This window comes from Pinus tabuliformis, chromosome 8 (assembly GCF_031772625.1).
Source record: "Pinus tabuliformis cultivar Carrire ecotype Pingquan chromosome 8, CPIR1, whole genome shotgun sequence".
Lineage (NCBI taxonomy): Eukaryota > Viridiplantae > Streptophyta > Pinopsida > Pinales > Pinaceae > Pinus > Pinus tabuliformis.
Genome location: NC_142294.1, coordinates 1,171,076,617 through 1,171,096,904, shown reverse-complemented (window position 1 = coordinate 1,171,096,904; position 20,288 = coordinate 1,171,076,617). Strand labels below are relative to the sequence as shown.

The following is a 20,288-nucleotide window of genomic DNA, read 5'->3' as shown; positions in this document are numbered from 1 at the left end:
CTGTGGTTGCGACCCACATATGAGGGCTTCTTAAGGACAACAAGGAGTTACGTTGTTACAGTAAAGCAAATCTGGGTAGCGCATTGAATTTGAGGCTTGATTTGGGCACAAGATCATCACTCTAGACCGGTGGTAAAAAAAAAGACAGCAGGAGGTAGAAATTACTAAGGCTTCTCTGCTCATTTTATTGAGAAATGAAAGCAAAGTCTGGATGGATCTGCTTCAGATGAAGACTGCGGATTCTAGTTTCTTGTGATTGAAAGTTCTGAAGAAGCCAATAGCATTGAAAAAATCCGTGATGTGGCCAGTAGAAAAGAAAGTACCAGTGTTGAGGAGCCAACTCGTACAACATCTGTAAAAGAGTTCCATCATGATCTTGTTTGACGGATGTGCGTAAAGCATTGGCTTTGAGTTGAAAAGTCTGTCTAACAAAAATCACTTTATAAGGTGTGCATTATTTAAAAAATAGGGGAAAGTGCACAAAATTTTAATTTTTGAAATCATTTCACTTTTATAAAGTGACTTCATAAATGTTATTTCACTTTTTAAAGTTACATCATAAAGTGATTTTTTATATAAAGTGATATTAAGCCTTTGGAGGAATAAGGAAAAAGAGGGACTTACAAATTGTATTAATTGTTTTAAAAGGGATGCATGTAAAAATTTTAATGTAATTTTTTAATGGAGAGATAAGATGTGATTTTGAAATTTGGAGTGATAAGGTGTGAGTTTTATAAATCTTTGGAGTGATAAGGTTGTAATTCCAAGTGGTTTGAAAAGTTCCATTTAATTTTGAAGACAAGTTGCTTCAAGAATTTGTGAGCTTGGCATTCTCATTGCTTGAGAAATTTCAATCACGATGTTGTGAAGGTGAAGGTTGATGTACTTCAATATTTAATAAAGACATATTTCTCGCGGTGGTGATGTGTCCTAGATCAGCCTGAAATTGAATAAGGGGATCTTAGGTACGCCATGAGTTTGCTTGTGATGGCGCATGATTCTTGATGTTGCTTATGTTTTGTGTCTAGTTTTGACACTCTCTTTGTAATATTGTACACATGGAGTACACAAAAAATTAAACAAATGCATGCACATAATAAATTCTCTTCAAGCTTATGTAATCAAGCAACCTACAAGAAATCAAGAATCTGCAACACATAATCAAGTTGTCAACATTAGCATTCAAAGATGATTCTACATCAACATCCAATCAAGTTAATGAAGTTGTCATCTACATCAACAATCAACTACATCAACAACATTTGCATCAATTCAAAGCAATGTTTTTGAAAATGAACTTGCACCATTTTTTTTAAGAATAAGCTCAATACAAAATTGTAACTTGCAAATCATAATTTGTAAGTTAGCTTGTAATCAAAGTCAAATTGAGTTGAATTGTAAGGGTGCATTCTTGGTTGAACCTGACGCCCAAGCTTTGAATTTATAGGGAATCAATTAAACCAAGTGAGTCCATTGTTTTTAACTTAGTCATTCAAATCATTGTAAGCATTTCTCTTGGGTGCATTTTCGATAGTATTCGACACCCTTCTTTTGATCAATCAAGTGAGAGAGTTCAAGCAAGTGCAAAGTGCAAGTAAACAAGTGCACAACATCAAGTGAGCGAGTTCAACTCTAAAGCAAGAAAATGTGATATTCAAACAACTATCAATCATGTTCATATCTACAACAAGCGAGCATGAGTTATAGTATTTAATTATTCAAGTGGGCATGAATCAAAGAAAACAAGTTTAACCAAGAAAGTTAGAGAGATCAAGCAAATAGAAAAGCAGGCGAGCGTGATAAAATAAATCAAGCGAGCATGAATTTGATTGAAGCATTCACAAAGTTCAAGCGAGCATGTCAAAGATCAACATGGATAAATGAGGAAAATGTCCTAAAAGTGCAAATATGGAAATTAAAGAGTTGAAAGAGTGAAATCAAGAGATACAAAATACAATTGAATTACTAGAATGGAAGTTAAAGAAAAATCAAAACTTAATCAATCAAATGACCAACACATTAGAAGCAACAAAAGATTTTCAAATTGAGCTAGAAATAAAAGAAAAACTCATCAATGCACTCCAAATTAAGTTAAGTGAAAAACAATATTTACTAGATGCACAATTTACAGAGAAGTTAGATGCAAGTTGTGACACTGAAGACCTTATCCAACAAGTTGATGAAAGTTGTGATACATATGATCTAATTCACCATATTGATACAAGTTGTATCACAAATGATCTAATCCACCAAGTTGATATTAGTTGCGATAGAAGTGATCGTATCCAGCTAGTTGTACTACTTAATGATGCAACGAATACCAAAGATAAAAATGATCAGTTTGATGCAGCATGTGAAACCGATGAACTGTTAATGATTCGTGCCCAGTGTGATACAAAAGATTTAATAAATCAAGGGTAGAATGTTAGTAGCAACAACAAGTATAAATAACAACAACAGGATAGTCTTTCCAAGAAAATGATCAGACCTTGGGAAGAAATTTCCTTCAACAAAGATAGACATGGCCTAGGATAAAACAAAGAAAACACTTTGTTTGTTCCAGATTTCTCAAAACCAGTTCAGTTTGTAAGTGTTGGTTTTCTCGAAAATGATCATAATATGGTTAAGTGTAACCATTGTAAGTGAAATGGCCATATGGAGACTAAATTCTTTGACCTCCATCCTAGTCACCATTGTGGCAAGAAAAGTCATTCATCTGAAAGGTGTTGCAAGTGAAATCAACCACCCCAGTAAACATCAATTATGCATGGACTAATCCTTGGAAGTGGTCCTCTACATTCAAAAAATTGTCCATGTGTTACTGAAGGATTCAGTCTCACATGAAGACAACCATTACAACAAACAGTCAAATGAAGATGATATACTCTCATGCACCTGAAAGTGAGAGTACAATAGTGACACTCTCCTACACCTAAGGGGGGGGGGTTCAGAAATAAAATGCAGATGATTGTCTCTCCTTTCAACTAAAAAAGGGGGGAATGATAATGGAATTGAAGGTGGTTGTTAGATTGAAAGTCTCAACAACATGAACAAAAGTAGCTAGTGAAAAGTTTGATCATCAAATCAACCAGTGGGCATCATCAACAAATCAGTCAGTGGGCATCATCAAATCAGCTAGTGGGTAGTCAACATCAAAGTCGCTAGTGGGTGGTCATCATCAACATCAAAGAAGCCAGTGGGCGGTTAGCATCCAAGTAGCTAGTGGGGTTTCTCAACATTTTGTCAATGGACAACCAAATTTGCCAGTGGGCGTCATCAACTTTTTGTCCATGGACAAAGGATGTTGATTGAAGGATAGATGGATCCTTTTGTAGCTTGGAACCCGATGGAGTTGTCAAGCAATTTTCATAGATGTATCAGACTTGCAACGGATTCATGTTCTCTTCATATTGAAGTTATTTCAACATCCAAGTTTGGTGGTTTTTCAGGCAGTGTTTTTTGAGGATCAACAATTTCAGCATGAGAACTTGGAAGATGGTTCTTGGTTCTTATTTTGGACTTATAATTTGTTTTGGGGTGGGGGGGGGGGGGGGGGGGGGGGCGCGATGTTAGCCTCACTCTCATGTGATGGAAACAATTATAAGTCAGAAATAATTAAATTAATTAAAATCATGAAAGTTAAGATTTATTCCTACCTTTCTAGATTAGGTTTGTTCCTCATAGTTAAGAGTCAGTTTAGACCTAGTTGGTTGAGGAATTCTCTCCAACTAGTTAGGCTCCTAGATTAGTGTATGGTTGAGATATTTTCTCAACCAAAGTGTCCAAGATAGACACACTATCTTGAGACAAATTTCCTCATGTATTTATATTTGTATTATTATAATGATCTTGTACATTTACATGATGAGAGGAATACAATGAGGCTCTGAGGCCTTTTCCGCCATGTCTAGTTTGTATATATTTTTGTTGTTTATTTTATAAGTGTTTTATTAGTTGATTAAATATTCTTCATTTCAAGACTGTATAGGTGAATCATTGTGGATGAGGGTTGAGGTGGTTTGGCATCTAGAAGCCCTGGTTTGGTTTTGTTTTAGTTTATTTCATGAGATCCCACACTCATGCTTAGAATATGGTGTAGGGATTATTGGATGAAAGAGAGATTTGGTTTAGCCCAATCTATGGTCGGGTGGTACTTGGAAGTCCTTGACTTGGTTGGTATGTTCATACGTTAATAAGATCTATTTTCCTATTGTGATTTATGAGCACTTATACTGGTCATGATGCTAACATTATGGTTGACTTGTCATGGTTTCTATGCTGGTTATTTGTTGGTTATATGATGCAATCTATCTATGTTCTTGACATGTTTTGATAAGATATTGATTAGTTTATGAATGCATGGACTTACAAGTATTATTGTAGCTAGCTAGAGAGGGCTTAGAGCCTTCTTGATGATTCTCAGATGAAGACTATTAGTTTATGATCAAATATCCATTCATGACATATAGTTTACATGTTTTCCATATGTTTGATGAAATGTTTGTTATGGATTAGGCAGTCTAGGTCAAGTCCTTGCTTCAAGTTTGAATGCTTGGCATTGTCATCATGTAAATTGTGACTCTGGAATTTTACAAGAAATTATTGGTAGTGGTCTGGAGGATGCCCTGAAAAGGTGGCATAGATCCCAAAACCGCATGCTCAGAGCTCATGGATTTAGGCCATAACTACATGGAAGAAGGCTTGTGCATGCGGTTGGAGGCCTATAACCACACCCTTTCTTTGTTGTGCGTGCATTTGGGGTGTTAGGTTAAAGAAAAAGGGCTCCAACTCAGGGATTAATCACCTAGGATGGTTGTTCAGCTCCTGAGTGATATGTAGTCCTTGTAGGATGTCAATATGTGTTCAGTTTGTAGGTCTAACTTCCTTAACTAGAACTTGGAGGTCGGGTCATGTCATAGTGACACTTGTCTCATGTTTACGATAGCGAGCTTGTGATTATGGGTAAATGTGGGAGGAGGCGTTATAGGGTGGTATCAAACCTTCCAGGTTCAAACACTTGGATTGGATGGGCTCTATGTGATTGTTATGCATGCATGTTAGTTGTCGATAGGGTTGTTATGCATGCATTGCGATGGTCATTGTTGCAGTCTTGTGTCGTCATGATGGTGTTGGTATGTGATGATGTTGGTGATGTTGATGTTGATATGATTGATATGTTGATGTCATTATATATATATATATATATATATATATATATATATATATATATATATATATTGTGCTAATATGGACTGATTTGTGTAGACGAGATAGCCTCCCCTGAATGTCACTAAGGTATGTTTCATTATGTTTATATTTGGTTTATCTAACATGGTATGTTTGCAATAAGTAGAAGATCATAGATGATGAGAAGAATGGTGGATTATAATTCATGTGACTCTCCTTATAGATTAGCTAAGTAGCAAGGAGATGAGTACTCTCCTGATTTAGCATACATGTTGATAAGTCTAAAGGCATAAATCAGAGGTTGTATGGTGGATAATGACAAGACAATTTAGTCATGGGAAATACTTTCTAGATTACAGGAAAAGAAAGCAGAGATCAATGTATTGATCCTTCAGAGTTTATCATATTTCTAGAGGCAAGGACAACCACATATAAGTTATGGATAGGAAGAAAGGACTAATGGGGTGTATGGTAGTAGGATTCATGGAGGACACAAGTTGGAGAGGGATAATACAGTCTGAGGTGGTAGATGGATGGATACACCTAACAGGAGAGGTAGTGGTTACAGGTTCTATTCTAGTTTTGGATCAGAGATACATCGTGGTTATCACCTCTATCATACTTATAGGAGGAGTGAGAAGCAGTACTTTCCAGATGAGTTTAAGAAATCCAAGCCTCCTACCTTTAATGGAGAGTTGAAGAAACCAGAAGATGCAAAAGCATAGCTGCTTGGGATGAAGAAGTTCTTAGAGTTACATGACTATACAAAGAATATGAAGGTCAAGATAGTTATTTTCAGTCTCAAGGGAAAAATGGATATTTGGTGGGAAGATGTGAAGCATGTTAGAGGCATCAAGACAAAGGAGTTGAGTTGGCATGAGTTTAAGAGACTTTTTAGAAAGAAGTACTTGTCCGAGAGATATTATGATGGAAAGGCTAAGGAATTTTATGAGCTGAAGATGGGTTCTATGATAGATTAAGAGTACATGACCAAGTTTCTATAACTTTTAAGGTATGCTCAAGGATGAGAATACAAAGGTTCAAAGATTCATAAGTGGATTGTCTTTAGCATTTAAGGATTCGATTGAGTATGATGAGCCTTGATCGTTGGAGGAAGTTATTGGGAAGTTGAAGCATTTTTATGAGAAATCTAAGGGTAAGTCTAAGCCTAAGTGTGACTGGAAAGGTAATGACATGATTAAAGGAAACTGGGATAACAAGCGAGGAAGACCCCTTGATGTATGTAACAATGAGAATGCAGCATTGTATAAGAAGTTCAATGTAGCTGATAGAGGACATGAATTTTAGTCTGAGGAGCAGAACAAAGGTGATGGCAGGAAGCCTTTATAGTGTTGTAATTATGGTGGAGAGCATCATAGGAGAGATTTTCCTCAACATCAGGGTGGAAAACCTCATATTTATAGTGCTCAGGGGGCACAAATAGTTGGAGATGTTGGACAGATCGTTCCTTGGATTTATGTAGCAATGGATAATAGGTAGGTTGATCATCAAGCATCTATTATTGAGATGGAAGGTAAGATTTGTGATCAAGTTGTTTCCATTTTGATTTACCCTGGATCTAACTATAGTTATATGAGTCCTGACCTAGTGGATAAGTGTTGCTTGAATAAACAAGTGCATGCAGAATCTTGGTTGGTGCTATTGGCTACATGGACCAATAAAAGATTTAATCATTGGGTGAGAGCTTGTGCATTTGAGTTGAATGGTATGTCTACATCAACACATCTAAATGTGCTTCCTTTGGGTTCATACAATATGCTTTTGGGCATGGATTGGTTGTACATTCACAAGACTAAGATAGATTTTTATGAAAAGGTTATTGAGTGCCTGGATGATGATGGAGAGAAGAGAATCTTACAGGGACAGAAGAATCCTACATCAGTGAGAATGAATATAGCTATGCAGGCAAAGTATAATAGCTGGAAGGGATGTGTATTGTTTGCAGTTCATATTTCTAGTGACAAAGGGAAGGATGTTGAGGATGTTGAAGCCTTGAAGAGGTATCCTATTTTGTAGTAGTTTCAGGATGTATTTCCAACAGAGATTTCAGAGTTATCGCCTCATAGGGAAGTGGAATTTTCTATTGGGTTGGTACCATGAGAAGCATCAACATCAAAGACATCGTATAGGATGAGCACTCCAAAGTTAGTGGAATTGAAGTTGCAACTCAAGGAAATACTTGATAAGGGATACATTAGGCCAAGTGTTTCGCCTTGGGGTGCACCAATATTGTTTGTGAAGAAGAATGATGGTACTCTCAGGTTGTGCATTGATTACAGGTAGTTGAATAAGGTGACAATCAAGAATAGGTACCCTTTGTCATGGATTGATGATATGTTTGATTAGTTGAAGGAAGCAACAATGTTCTCAAAGATTGACTTGAGATCAGGATATCATCAAGTGGATGTCAAAGAAGAATATATTTACAAGACCGCATTCCATACCAAATATGGGAATTATGAGTTCTTAGTGGTTCATTTTGGTCTTACTAATGCTTTGACTACTTTCATGTGTTTGATGAACAATGTGTTGTGTCCTTATCTGAATATGTTTGTGATAATGTTTATTAATGATATACTAATATATCTAAGAATGAGAAAGAGCGTGCAAAGCATCTAGTAGCATTGTTAAGATTGTTGAGAGAGCACTCATTGTATGCCAATCTTAGCAAGTGCAATTTCTTTCAGGCTAAACTTCATTACTTGGGACATGTTGTTTCTAAGGAAGACATAGTAGTGGACCAAGAAAAGATTAGAGCCATCGTGGAGTGGCCATATCTTAGGAAAGTGGATGAGGTCATATCATTCATGGGACTAGTAGGTTACTACAGGAGGTTCATTGGGAACTTCTCACAGATTTCTTATCATATTACATCCTTGAAGAGAAAATGGAAGAAGTTTGAATGGACATAGGAGTATACAACTAATTTTGTGCAGTTGAAGCATTTGCTTACAAATGATCTGGTCTTGAATATTTAATATATTGAAATAGAGTTCGTGGTATGTATAGATGCTTGCAAGAGAGAACTTGGTGGAGTCCTGATGCAAGCACATGTGGTATGCTATGAGTCAAGGAAGTTAAATGAGGACGAGCAGAAATATGTGACTCATGATCTTAAGTTGGTAGTTATCATTCATTCGTTGAAGATGTGGAGCATTATCATCTTGGTAGGAGGTTTATTCTAATGAGTGATCATAGTGGACTAAGGTACTTGTTTGACCAACCCAATTTGAATGCCATAAAAATTAGATGGTTGGATACCATCACTAATTTTGACTTCATTATCAGGTACATTAAGGGCAAGGAGAACAAGGTTGCACATGCTCTCAGTAGGAGAATGCAGGTGAATCATATTACAATAGTGAGTTCTTATGGGACAGACTTGTAGGAGCAGATCCTATAGGCAGGAAATCATCATGATAGGTACCAATGATTGAAGCAGATATTGCAACAATAGGGTGAAGGTGATAGGGATGAGGAGTATCACCTCATAGCAGATGGATTGGTTAGATTCAGGAACATTCTTATGTACCAGATAACAGTGAGCTCAAGAAGCTTACCTTAAGGGAGTTTCATGTCAACCCATATTCAAGTCACCCAGGATATCAGAAGACATTGACAATAGTTAAGAAGTTCTATTATTGGTTGAACTTGAAGAAAGAGGTGGTTGAGTTTGTCACTAGATGTTTGGAATGTCAATAGGTAAAAGTAGAGTGTAAGCATTCAACTAGTTTGTTACAACCAATTCTGATTCCAGATTGGAAATTGGAGGTCATTTCCATGGATTTTATTACAGATTTTCCAAGGACATTGAGACAGTATGATTCCTTCATGGTTGTGGTTGACAGGTTGAGCAAGGTAGCTCACTTCATTGTAGTTAATTTTATGAATTCATCTAGTGAGGTAGCTCAAATATTCATCAGGGAGATAGTGAGGTTGCATGGTGTTCCCAAGAAGATTATATCAGATAGAGATGCCAAGTTCACTTCCAGGTTTTGGAAGAATTTATTTGCAGGTTTGGTGACAAAGTTAGGTTTCAATACAACTTATCATCCGCAAACATATGAACAAATGGAGAGGGTTAGCATGACTCTTGAGGACATGTTGAGGATGTATGTCAAAACGTGGGAGGAGTATCTTCCACTAGTATAATTTTCATATAATAATGGTTATCAAGAATCCTCGAGGATGAGTCCATTTGAGGCATTCTATGGGTGAAGTTGTAATACTCCTATCAGCTGGAGTGATCCAGTGAACAAAGCATTGATTGGAATGGATATGTTTGCAGAGATGGAACAAGAAATGCAGGTTATTAAGAGCAATTTGAAGGAAACAAAAGACATGTAAAAGGATTATGCAAATCATCATAGAGCATTCAAAGAGTTCGAGGTTGGGGAGCATGTGTACTTGTGCATCAAGCCCAAGAAGATATACTTGAGGATTAGATCATGTGCCAAGCTGAAACTTCGATATTACGGGCCTTTTGAGATCCTTGAGAGGATTGGATCAATGTCCTACCGACTTGCACTACCACCAATAATGAAATTCCATGATGTTTTCCATGTTTCTTTGCTTAAGAGATATGTTCAGCATGTTGATCATGTGATTAATTGGTTTGTATTGCAGGTGGAATCAGAGGGAGAATTCCAGCCAAACCCTCAATGCATATTTCGACGGAAATAACTCATGCTTCGAAATAGAGCGATCGAGCAGGTTAAAGTGCAGTGGAAGCACTTTGGGCGCAATGAAGCTACATGGGAGATGGTTGATTAGATGCATGCTTTATATCCTTCATTATTTTCTGGTTCAAGAAAATGATTTTTTGGTATATGTATATGTATATGGATGTTGTTGTAAAAATTGCAATAAGTTGTGTTATAAAGCTCCAATAAGTAGCATGTTTAATATGTTTTTCAGCAAAATATCATTGCAAATATTGCATCAAGCTATGTTATAAAGCTCTATGGGCAGTATGTTTTGTTTTTTAGCGGTTTACTAGTCATAGGTGTCATAGAACACCGAGGACTGTGTTCCCCTAATGGGGAGGGTTTAGTAATATCCCCTAGTTGAATTTCCATGTAAATAAAATAAGACCAAGGTCATGGGACATGTATTCCAAGTTGAATGGTAGGCAAAACACTATAGTGGGCATCACTTGTGATTAATCAATGGCTATGGAAATTGACAAAGGCAAAGAGGCAATAATTGACATTTTATTTATGAAAATAATGAAAATATGACAAAAGAAAGGTGAAGGGACACAAATTTTCATGCAAATGGAATTAGAGGAAAAATGAAGGGAAAATGAAGAAAATAGAGATGTCAATGATAAAAAAGCATCAAAAGATCAGTTGCTAGATTTTTTTTAGTTTAGTTTTTCTCTCTCATACTCTTGCACACTTAGAGAATTCTTGGAGAATGCTTGGGGCACATTGGAATTCACTTGGATTTGAAGAAAGAATGCAAAGGAAAGCATGGAGCACAAGGAAACAATTGGATCAACAGTAATGGCTGGATTACTTTGCAGGTAACAAGTTGCAAGTGTGATTTCCTTGCTGATTTCTAGACATATGGTATATGCATGTGATTTTCTAGGTTATGTGATGTCATTGACATAGAGATTTTCTTGGATTAACAGTGGTTTTAGCCTTTCCTTTCCATTTCCTAGACAACCATGGTGTTGTGGGTTTTTCCACTTTTTGGTTTCCTGATTGGTGCTCATGTTCCTTATGGCTATGGGTTGAAACAAATGCTCTAGAAGCCCTGGAATAGTTTGGGTTGAGTTACTAGTTCTTGGAGCCGTTGGTTGGGATAAACGCTCTGGAGCCCTTGGTGAGTTGAGTTACTAGTCCTTGGAGCCACAGTTGAAACAAATGATCTGAAGCCTTGGAAGATTGTGGGTTGAGTTACTAGTTCCTAGAGCCCTGGAAAACTTGGGTAAAGACCGATCTGGTTGATGTTAGTGATTTCCAGATCATATAGGTGGAATCACTGTGGATAAGGGTTGAGGTGGTTTTGCCTCTGGAAGGCCCGGTTTGGTTTTGTTTTGGTTTATTCAATGAGATCCCACATTCATGCTTGGAATATGGTGCAGGGGTGATTGGCTAGAAAAGAGATTTGGTTCAGCCCAATCTATGGTTCAGCCCAATTTATGATCATATATGCATTCATGACCTATAGCTTACATGTTTTCTATATGTTTGGCGAAATGTTTGTTATGGATTGGGCAATCTAGGTCAAGTCCTTGCTTCAAGTTTGAATATTTAGCATTGTCATCGTGTAAATTATTATTCTAGAAAGTTACATGAAATTTTGGGCAATGGTTTGGAGGCTTGCCTGAAAAAGTGGCACAGAAGCCGGAACCGCGTGCTCAAAACTGAAGGATTTAGGCCATAACTGCATGAAATAAGTCTTGTGCATGCGTTGGAGGCTTATAACTACACCCTTTCCTTGTTGTGCATGCGGTTGCGGTGCTAGGTCAAATAAAAATGGTTCCAACTCAAGGATTGATCACCTAGGGTGGTTGTTCAACTCCTGAATGATTTGTAGTTCTTGTAGGATGTTAGTATATGTTCAATTTGTAGGCCCCACTTTCTTAACTGGAACTTGGAGGTTAGGTCATGTCATAGTGACACTTGTCTCATGTTTACCCTGACAAGCTTGTGAATATGGGTAAATGTGGGGGGAGGCGTTACAACCGCTTAGTTTAAATAAAACATTTTCATGTCATGATGTGTTGTAAGAAGTGCTTCCAATAATGATAACATTGTAAAATGAATTATATGAATATTTGTTTAACCCTTCTTCTTTATTGAGTTAGAAAAAAAATGATTTAAGGGTTAGCCTGTGATTCAAACACTCTCATATGCCTACAATGATGCCTAACAAATTAGAAGAACCGAAAAAAATTAAAAAACTATTTATTAATGAACTTACAATCTACTCAAATCTCAATTTTATCTCAGGCTCATGATGTAGTAATAATAAGCTATGTCCAACTAAAAAATGGTGGGTATCTTCCCATCATGAGTGTGTGAACAATATTTTCATGGAGTCTAAATTTATAAAAAGTCATTTAAGTAGTAAAATAATAATAACTCAAAAAATTAAGGTAAGGTAAATATCATGATATGATGTTAAGCGTATATTAATTAAAAGAAAAATATCTATTAATAAAAATCAAAATTATATAGCTGATTAAGAAATCATATATAATTTAAATATTTTAATTAAAATTAATTTTAAATTAAATTTATAAAAATAAATATATACTCCAGAATCAATGTACATCTACAACTATATCATATTTATATAAAAACTCTTTTCTTAAAAATATAATAAGATAAAATCCTAAATTCATGTGCTATCATATTATTTATGAAATTATAGATTATATGTGCTATCTTATTATTTGTGAAATTATAGAATTAATCTAATGTAGACATATCTTCACTAAACACACTAGTAACTCGTGGAATTCAGTTTTTGGAAATTTCTACCATAAAAGTATATATTAGTTAAGAGTTTTCCATTCCTCCGCATCATAAAAATATATCTATTTACAAAGATATTTCTATCAAAACTACACAATAATGATAATAAAATTTCCATAAATCAAACGATAATAAAATTTCCATAAATCAAACAATAATAATGATAAAAAAAAAAAAATTAAACAGTCACCATATAATAATAATAAAATTAATAAGCAACAACGTACATTGAAACTTATGCAATATGGAGAGTCAGGTTAAAATTACATAAACAATTAGTGTCTCCCAATTTTATTAACCCCAAGTCCATAGTCGTTTTTCCCCAAAATCCAAAACCCTGAATTGAAAATCACTAAAAACCCTAACTTCCAGACCTAGAGGATGATGGAATCCACATGCAAACGCAAACGCAAGCAAAAGTCGCATGAGTGGACGCCATGAACACAGTAACAACAGAGTTCAAACAACACCACCACTGACACCGCACCTGCTAATAACCACCACTGACATCGCTCATGCACATTGTATGACAATTCTACCAGAGGACGAGAAAGCCAACCAACGCGAATATCCTCTTGATTGCAACCATTTTTATTTCAATCTCATCCCATTTCATTTCATTCCAGGAGGAGTTATTTGCAGCACCTGCATCAGTACCCTGCAGTCTGCAAAATCTTTTATTTTGCAGGAACTGCATCACTTTGCAGTCTGCATAATCTTTTCAAAACAGCCAATGGAGAAACCCAAATTGATGGAGCACAACAGTGGAAAGGAAGAGTTAGGAGGAGGAGAAGGAAGGGTTATAGAGCAATATTATTCAGCCCGCTTTACCATGATGTTGGTGGTAAGTATTGGTGTTGTGGTCGCCCTAGTGGATCCCCTCAAGCTCGGCCCCCTTGGCGAGCACGACTACAGACCTGTTAAACACGCAGCTGCACCATATAAAGAGGTCATGTCCAGTTGGCCACGGGATACTCAAAGCAGACTCAGATTTGGCAAGTTGGAATTTAAGGATGATGTGTATGGACCAGAGTCTCTGGAATTCGATCTGCAGGGAAGAGGACCTTACACAGGATTAGCTGATGGCCGAATTGTGAGATGGATGGGACCTCATCTCGGATGGGAAACCTTCGCTCTTATTTCTCCCAACTGGTACTATTTATTTCTTATGATCCAGTGTTTATAATTACCATTAGCATTATAGGTTTTAAATTAATTTAGTAGATATGTTTAACTGAACTTATTCTGGTGTAGATTTTGGAAATAATGAATAGCCATTAATAATTAATTAATGGCTCACTTTTGTTTATCCAATTCCAACATATTTTCAGAATAGACCATGATCAGGATTGTTGATATATATTTCCATCATGTCAAACCAAAACTGGGTTCCCTTGCCCAGGTTGGGGACTCTGGGAAAAATACTTGAGTAGAAGTTAAATAATTTATAAATTTTATAAGAAGATTTTATTGTATATATATATTCTGATTTTGAACTTGTGTGTATGAGACTCTCTTGTTTTGACTTATTGTACATACATACTCTACCTGTTTTTGGTTTTGAACCTTGTGTGTATGAGTTTCCCTTGTTTTGATTCACCATAACTGTGTTGCATTGCCAAGGTGAGAGACTCTAGATATACTCTGGGAAAAATACTTGAGTAGAAGTTATAGTAATTTATAAATTTTATGGGATAATGGTGTATATTATTATTATCAAATTGGTGTATGTCACTTCCTTGTTTAGACCTACCATACATACTCTACTTTTCTCTAGAAAAATACTTGAGTAGAAGTTATAATAATTTATAACTTTTATGGGAAAAATTAATGGTGTATATTATTTTACCAAATTGGTGTATGTCACTCCCTTGTTTTGACCTACCATCTTTCTTTGGTTTTGACCCTGTGACCTTTTAGGAGAAAACATAAACTCTTAATCATTAGGCCCACTCAAATTGTAAGATAAAAATTTAAAAAATTAGAAATTTCCATTAAAAAAAAACCATTACATATAATTTTATCAAAAATTTAATAACTACCCGAAAAATTGACCGAATTTAAAAACTAAAAATTATTACAATGAAATTGAGCTATAATAAAAGCACACACATACCACAAAATGTATGAAAAAAATTAAGTGCGTTTTGCATATATATGCTAAATGCAAAATCAAGATAAATATAACAAGTACTTAGAAATAAACCTTTTAAAGTTATTCCAACCATAAAAATTCGCCTAAATGAAGAAAAATTTCGAATATTTGTTGATTGGATTCGACTAGCTAATAATTAGATGAAATATGATTCGGTTAGTGGATGGATATGTTCATTCCCAGACATGGTAAGCTTATAATTAGGCGGGGTGGGTCAGTATTCGGTGGTAGGGTTGGAATTTCAAAATATATATTTTAAATTTGATGGTTTTTTTATCTTTTCATAGTTTCAATAAAGAAATTTTGGTTTTGCAAATTTTTTACTAGTATTTGACGGGAAAATCACCCCATAACGGAAAAATTGTCAGTCAAATTCCATCTCTACTGGGTGAAACACATAACATCCTGCATTAAAAAAATAGAAATAGAAATAATTGGGAAATTTGGAAAAAAAATAAATTTTAATATTTTCTGAGAGATATAGAAATCCAAGAAAGTTTATGAAAATATATTGATTTTTAAATATATTTTATAAATACATTTAGAATACTTTAAAATACTGATTTTCTAAATATACATTTTAAAATTAAGGAATTATGTTAGATTTAAGTTTTAAAAAGAAAAAAAGATTTTTATAGAAAAGTATACTATTATTCACAAAGTTTATAATTGTAATTCTATGTTCTAATTTAAATCTCTTGAATTTATAATATAAATTCGTTGGGTTTATTCATCCCTTAGTTTAGAATATTATGTTAAATATGTTATAATTTGAAATATAACTATTAATATAATATTATAAAAACATATTATTATATTAATATATAGTATAATATTAATATAATAACCATATTATTATTTATATCATTATTAACAATTGCAAATATTTAATTTTTAATAGCCACTTTTACTCAATACACCTAATAATTATTAATGTGGTTGACATAAGCCTATCAGAATATATTATTCACATTTACTAAAGTTGTTGTAATTGTAGTTTATATAAGTCTATAGGTGTATATCAACCACATTAATAAATGTGGTTGTGTTAGTTTAAATATGTTTTATAAATACATTTAGAACACTGATTTTCTAAATATGTACTTTGAAATTATATTAGATTCAAGTTTTGAAAAGAAGAAAAGTTTTATATAGAAAAAAATAAATAAAATTATCATATTATCTAGAGCTATTAGATAATTATTCAAATTTTATTTTTTATTTTTAGTGAATTCTCTTTCTAAAGTTGTTAATTATATTATGTACATTTATAAAAAATTATTCAAAATTTAAAATAAAGTAGAAAAAAAATGAAAACATTTTTGTTTTCGAAAATGGTAAAGGTTTCACCAAAATATTAGACAAATCCTTGAAAGCAACACATAATTCTCTACATGATTCTTTTTTCACCAACATTATTAGATCATTTTCGGGGTCTTAAATTCAATTTTGATTTGAAAAAATAAAAATAATATATAAATGAATTTACACTTTGTGTTGCCCACGGGGCTTTAAATTGACAGTAAATGGGTGCACTGTTAAAGCACTCCTTAGGATAGGTCACTGGTTCAAATCCCCATAGACACTTTTTGTTTACTCCATTAAAAAAAATACTAATAAAAATAGAAAAAACAAAAACAAAGTCAAATTTTTTTATTTATTTAAAGAACTAACTATGTTCTGATGTAAATCCTGCAATGGTTTATAAACAGGACTGTGCAGATGTGTGCCAACGGCATTAAATCGACGACATCCAAGCAGACCAAGTATGAGAAATTATGCGGCAGACCACTTGGGCTTAGGTTTGACAGAAAGACTGGGGATCTATATATAGCCGATGCTTATTACGGGCTGGCGGTAGTGGGGCCCGATGGCGGCTTTGCGTCTCCTCTGGCAACTCACGTGGAAGGAAAGCCGATTCTGTTCGCCAACGATCTCGATGTCCATAGCAACGGCTCTATCTTCTTCACAGACACAAGCACGCGATATGACAGAAAGTAAGTTGTTGCCATATATGTTCACTCTGATAGTTGCGGGGGTTTCGGCCTAATGCATCATTTGTTTTTGACAATATGTTTTAAGTTTTATATAGATTGCATCTATGATTACAATTAAATCATTAAAAATGGATGCATTTTTTTTTTAACAATATGTTTAAAGTTTTATATAAATTGTATCTATAATTATATCTAAATCACTTAAAAATATAATTACAATTAAATTAATCGAATTCAAGTTTTTGTGATTTATAATATGTTAATTTATGAAGATTTTCAGAAAAATTTACATTTTCAATATTTGGTCGACATGTTTCTAACTACCCAGCGTAGTTCATCTTCAAGACAAGATGAGGATGAACCACACTGGCCCGTCGACCAAATATTGGAAATACAATTAAATTATTAAAAATATGAGAAACAAATAAAATGAATTTATTATTACTATTACTATTTATTTAATATATTCTTTTATCAATTTAAAAAGTTAATATATATGTATAAAATTGAACATCTGAAAATATTAATATATAATTAATATGTCATTTTAAAATTTAAATTTAAATTATGCATATATTTTAAATACAAATATTTTAAATTGTACATTTTAAAAATGATTTGTCCATTAAAAAAATTAGATCTCTCCACCAGTTTAATAAACTAGACTTAATTAATTATAAATATAAAATCAAATATTTTTATCATATAATTTTATGTCATATAAAAGAAATAATAATTTAAAAAAATTTATTTATTTTTGAATTCAGGTTTTTGTGATTCATATTGAATAATTGAGAAAATACACTCTATAATAATCACATACGAAAATTTTTATTGGCAAATTTAAATAGTCGACTATAATTCATAGTCACCCTACAATAAATTTATCTGTATTAATTTTTTTAAATCAACTAATTTAGAAAAATTATCCTCATAATTTCATTATTAAATTATAAATATAAATAAATTATTATATATATATATATATATATATAATGGAGAAAAAGAAATAAATTTATCAATCTAATAAAATTAACAATTATTTTTATTTATAATTTTAATTCAAAAATATTAAAAAACATACTTTATAATTAATTTTTAATATTCAATTTTATTATTATTTTATAATATAATGTTACAATACCTTCACTATATGCAACTATAAGTGTTATTCACCATAGCCCTAACCATATTCAACTATAAGTGTTATTCACCATATTCAATTATAATATGTCTATCAAAATAATAAATATAAATAATCCATAAAATATAGAGCAATTGATTTAAATAAAATTGAAAATAAAAACCACTTTGTAAATATTAGATTATCACAATCCCACTTCACATAATATCGTTATTCCTTTTCTCTCTAGTAAATAAACTAGCCCCACACGCGCACACACGTATATATGTAATCAATTATAATTATTTTTAATTGAATTATTTATATTATATTGGTGTTACTCCATTCAAAAGGTTTCTTGGATTCATCTGAGATTCCGGATTTAATGAGATTGATAACAATTGTGTGGATATTCAGAGATCACTTCCTGATCATGTTGGAAGGAGAAGGAACCGGCAGACTTCTCCGATATGATCCTTCAACGCAGAACACTGTGGTTGTCCTTAATGGCTTGGTTTTTCCAAACGGTGTACAGATTTCCGAGGATCAGACCTTCCTGCTCTTCACAGAAACTACCAATTGCAGGTATTTCCATTGTTTTGTTCCTATATATGGTCATAAGTCAGTAACTACCAATTGCAGGTAACGCCATAGCTTTGATACAGTTAAACCCAACCCATAATTATGTATATAATGCTAATTTGTTTTGCAAATAATTTGATTGGATTGGCCATGCTAGTTTTGCAATTAATTTGGTTGGATTTCTAGATTGTGATTTTTTGGAAATATTTTGGAAGTTTTAACAACAAAAGTTCAATTAATTAATTGTTTCACCTCAATTTTATTTATTTATTTATTTTCCAAATACTTTTAAAATCACTCTTCTCCATTGATTTTTGCAAATATTCTTAAAATCTACCATCTAATTAATTTCTACGTTGATACTGTGTTAACAGAGTAATGAGATTCTGGCTAGAAGGACCCAATGCAGGCAAAGTAGAAACATTTGCTGATCTTCCAGGATATCCAGATAATGTGCGGAAGAATGGCAAGGGACAATTTTGGGTGGCAATAGACTGTTGTAGAACTCCGATTCAAGAGGTGATGAGCAGAAATCCATGGCTAAAACAAATATACTTCAGGCTGCCTGTGAGCATGGCTTATCTAGCAAGGTGGGTAGGAATGAAGATGTTTACAGTAATTAGTCTGTTCGATGAGACGGGTGAAATTGTTGAGGTTTTGGAAGATAGAGAAGGCGAGATGATAAAGTTGGTAAGCGAAGTGTACGAGAGGAATGGGAAGCTTTGGATCGGATCTGTTGTCCACAATCACATCGCTACTATTCCCTTTCCCTTTTCATTTAATCTCACGACTATATTACAGAGACAAATCCATGGCATGCAGTGATGTGATTAGTAACAGTATGACATGTAATGTCACCAAACATTTTTATGAGAAGCCCATATAAAGTTCGTCTTGTCTCATATTATTGGTGTGGGGTTTGCATTATATTGTTTTGAAAATCTCAAAAAAATGGAGATTTTGGCAAAATTTTATTAGATTTTAATATGCATGAGATATTTTTAAAAAATATTCAATTTTTTTAATGATTTTAGTTTCTGGTCTTCTTTACTATCGTTTAACTTTAAGTTTGTTAATTTTTAGATGAGTTGGGCATTAAATCAATTATTGACTTTTTTCTTTTATATATTGAATATCGAAAGGTTTATGTTATTCAATTTAATTTTAATAGAGTTCTTCCTTCTATAGATGGGAATTAGAATATCTCTTCCATTTTTGATGTTAGTCATATAATATTTAAAATTTCTATACTGTTGGTCACATATCATGATTTATCTATAATAACATTCACTAGTACATCCATGTTTGTATGGTCACAATAATTCAACAAGCCATTGCCTCTACATCTTCTTCACTTGAAGCTTCTTACTCATAGCCATCTATTAAGCCCACTACTCTTATGTCATTAGCACCATCATGGGGAGGGAGTCTCACACATAGATTTCCCTTTACTAACATCCCATTCTTATTCACCCCCTCTAAGAATAGTTAGTACCTTTAATATCACTACATTAAACCTTCCTAGGCTCACCATGAAAAAATCCATATGTGGTACCTATATTCTCCAATCCCTCATGTGCCATGAGAACCAACTCCTCATTTGGTCTTAACATTTGTACATCTTGTAGTTACTACCCTACGTCTTTAATGAAAACCACATAGGCACAGTCGGCCCCCACCAAGCCACGAAAGGAGTTGTGATTGGGGACAAATCTAAGAATACTAGGGAC

The 20,288-nt window shown here is 33.7% G+C and overlaps 1 protein-coding gene across 1 annotated transcript; it reads left to right on the top strand.

The window, feature by feature from the left end:
- Positions 1-13,434: 13,434 nt before the first annotated feature.
- LOC149239521 (protein STRICTOSIDINE SYNTHASE-LIKE 13-like) lies at positions 13,435-19,383 on the top strand. The gene is made up of 4 exons (XM_089369886.1): positions 13,435-13,853; positions 16,569-16,853; positions 18,394-18,561; positions 18,933-19,383. Exons 1-4 carry the CDS (start codon positions 13,435-13,437, stop codon positions 19,381-19,383), a joined length of 1,323 nt encoding a protein of 440 aa, XP_089226012.1.
- Positions 19,384-20,288: the final 905 nt, after the last annotated feature.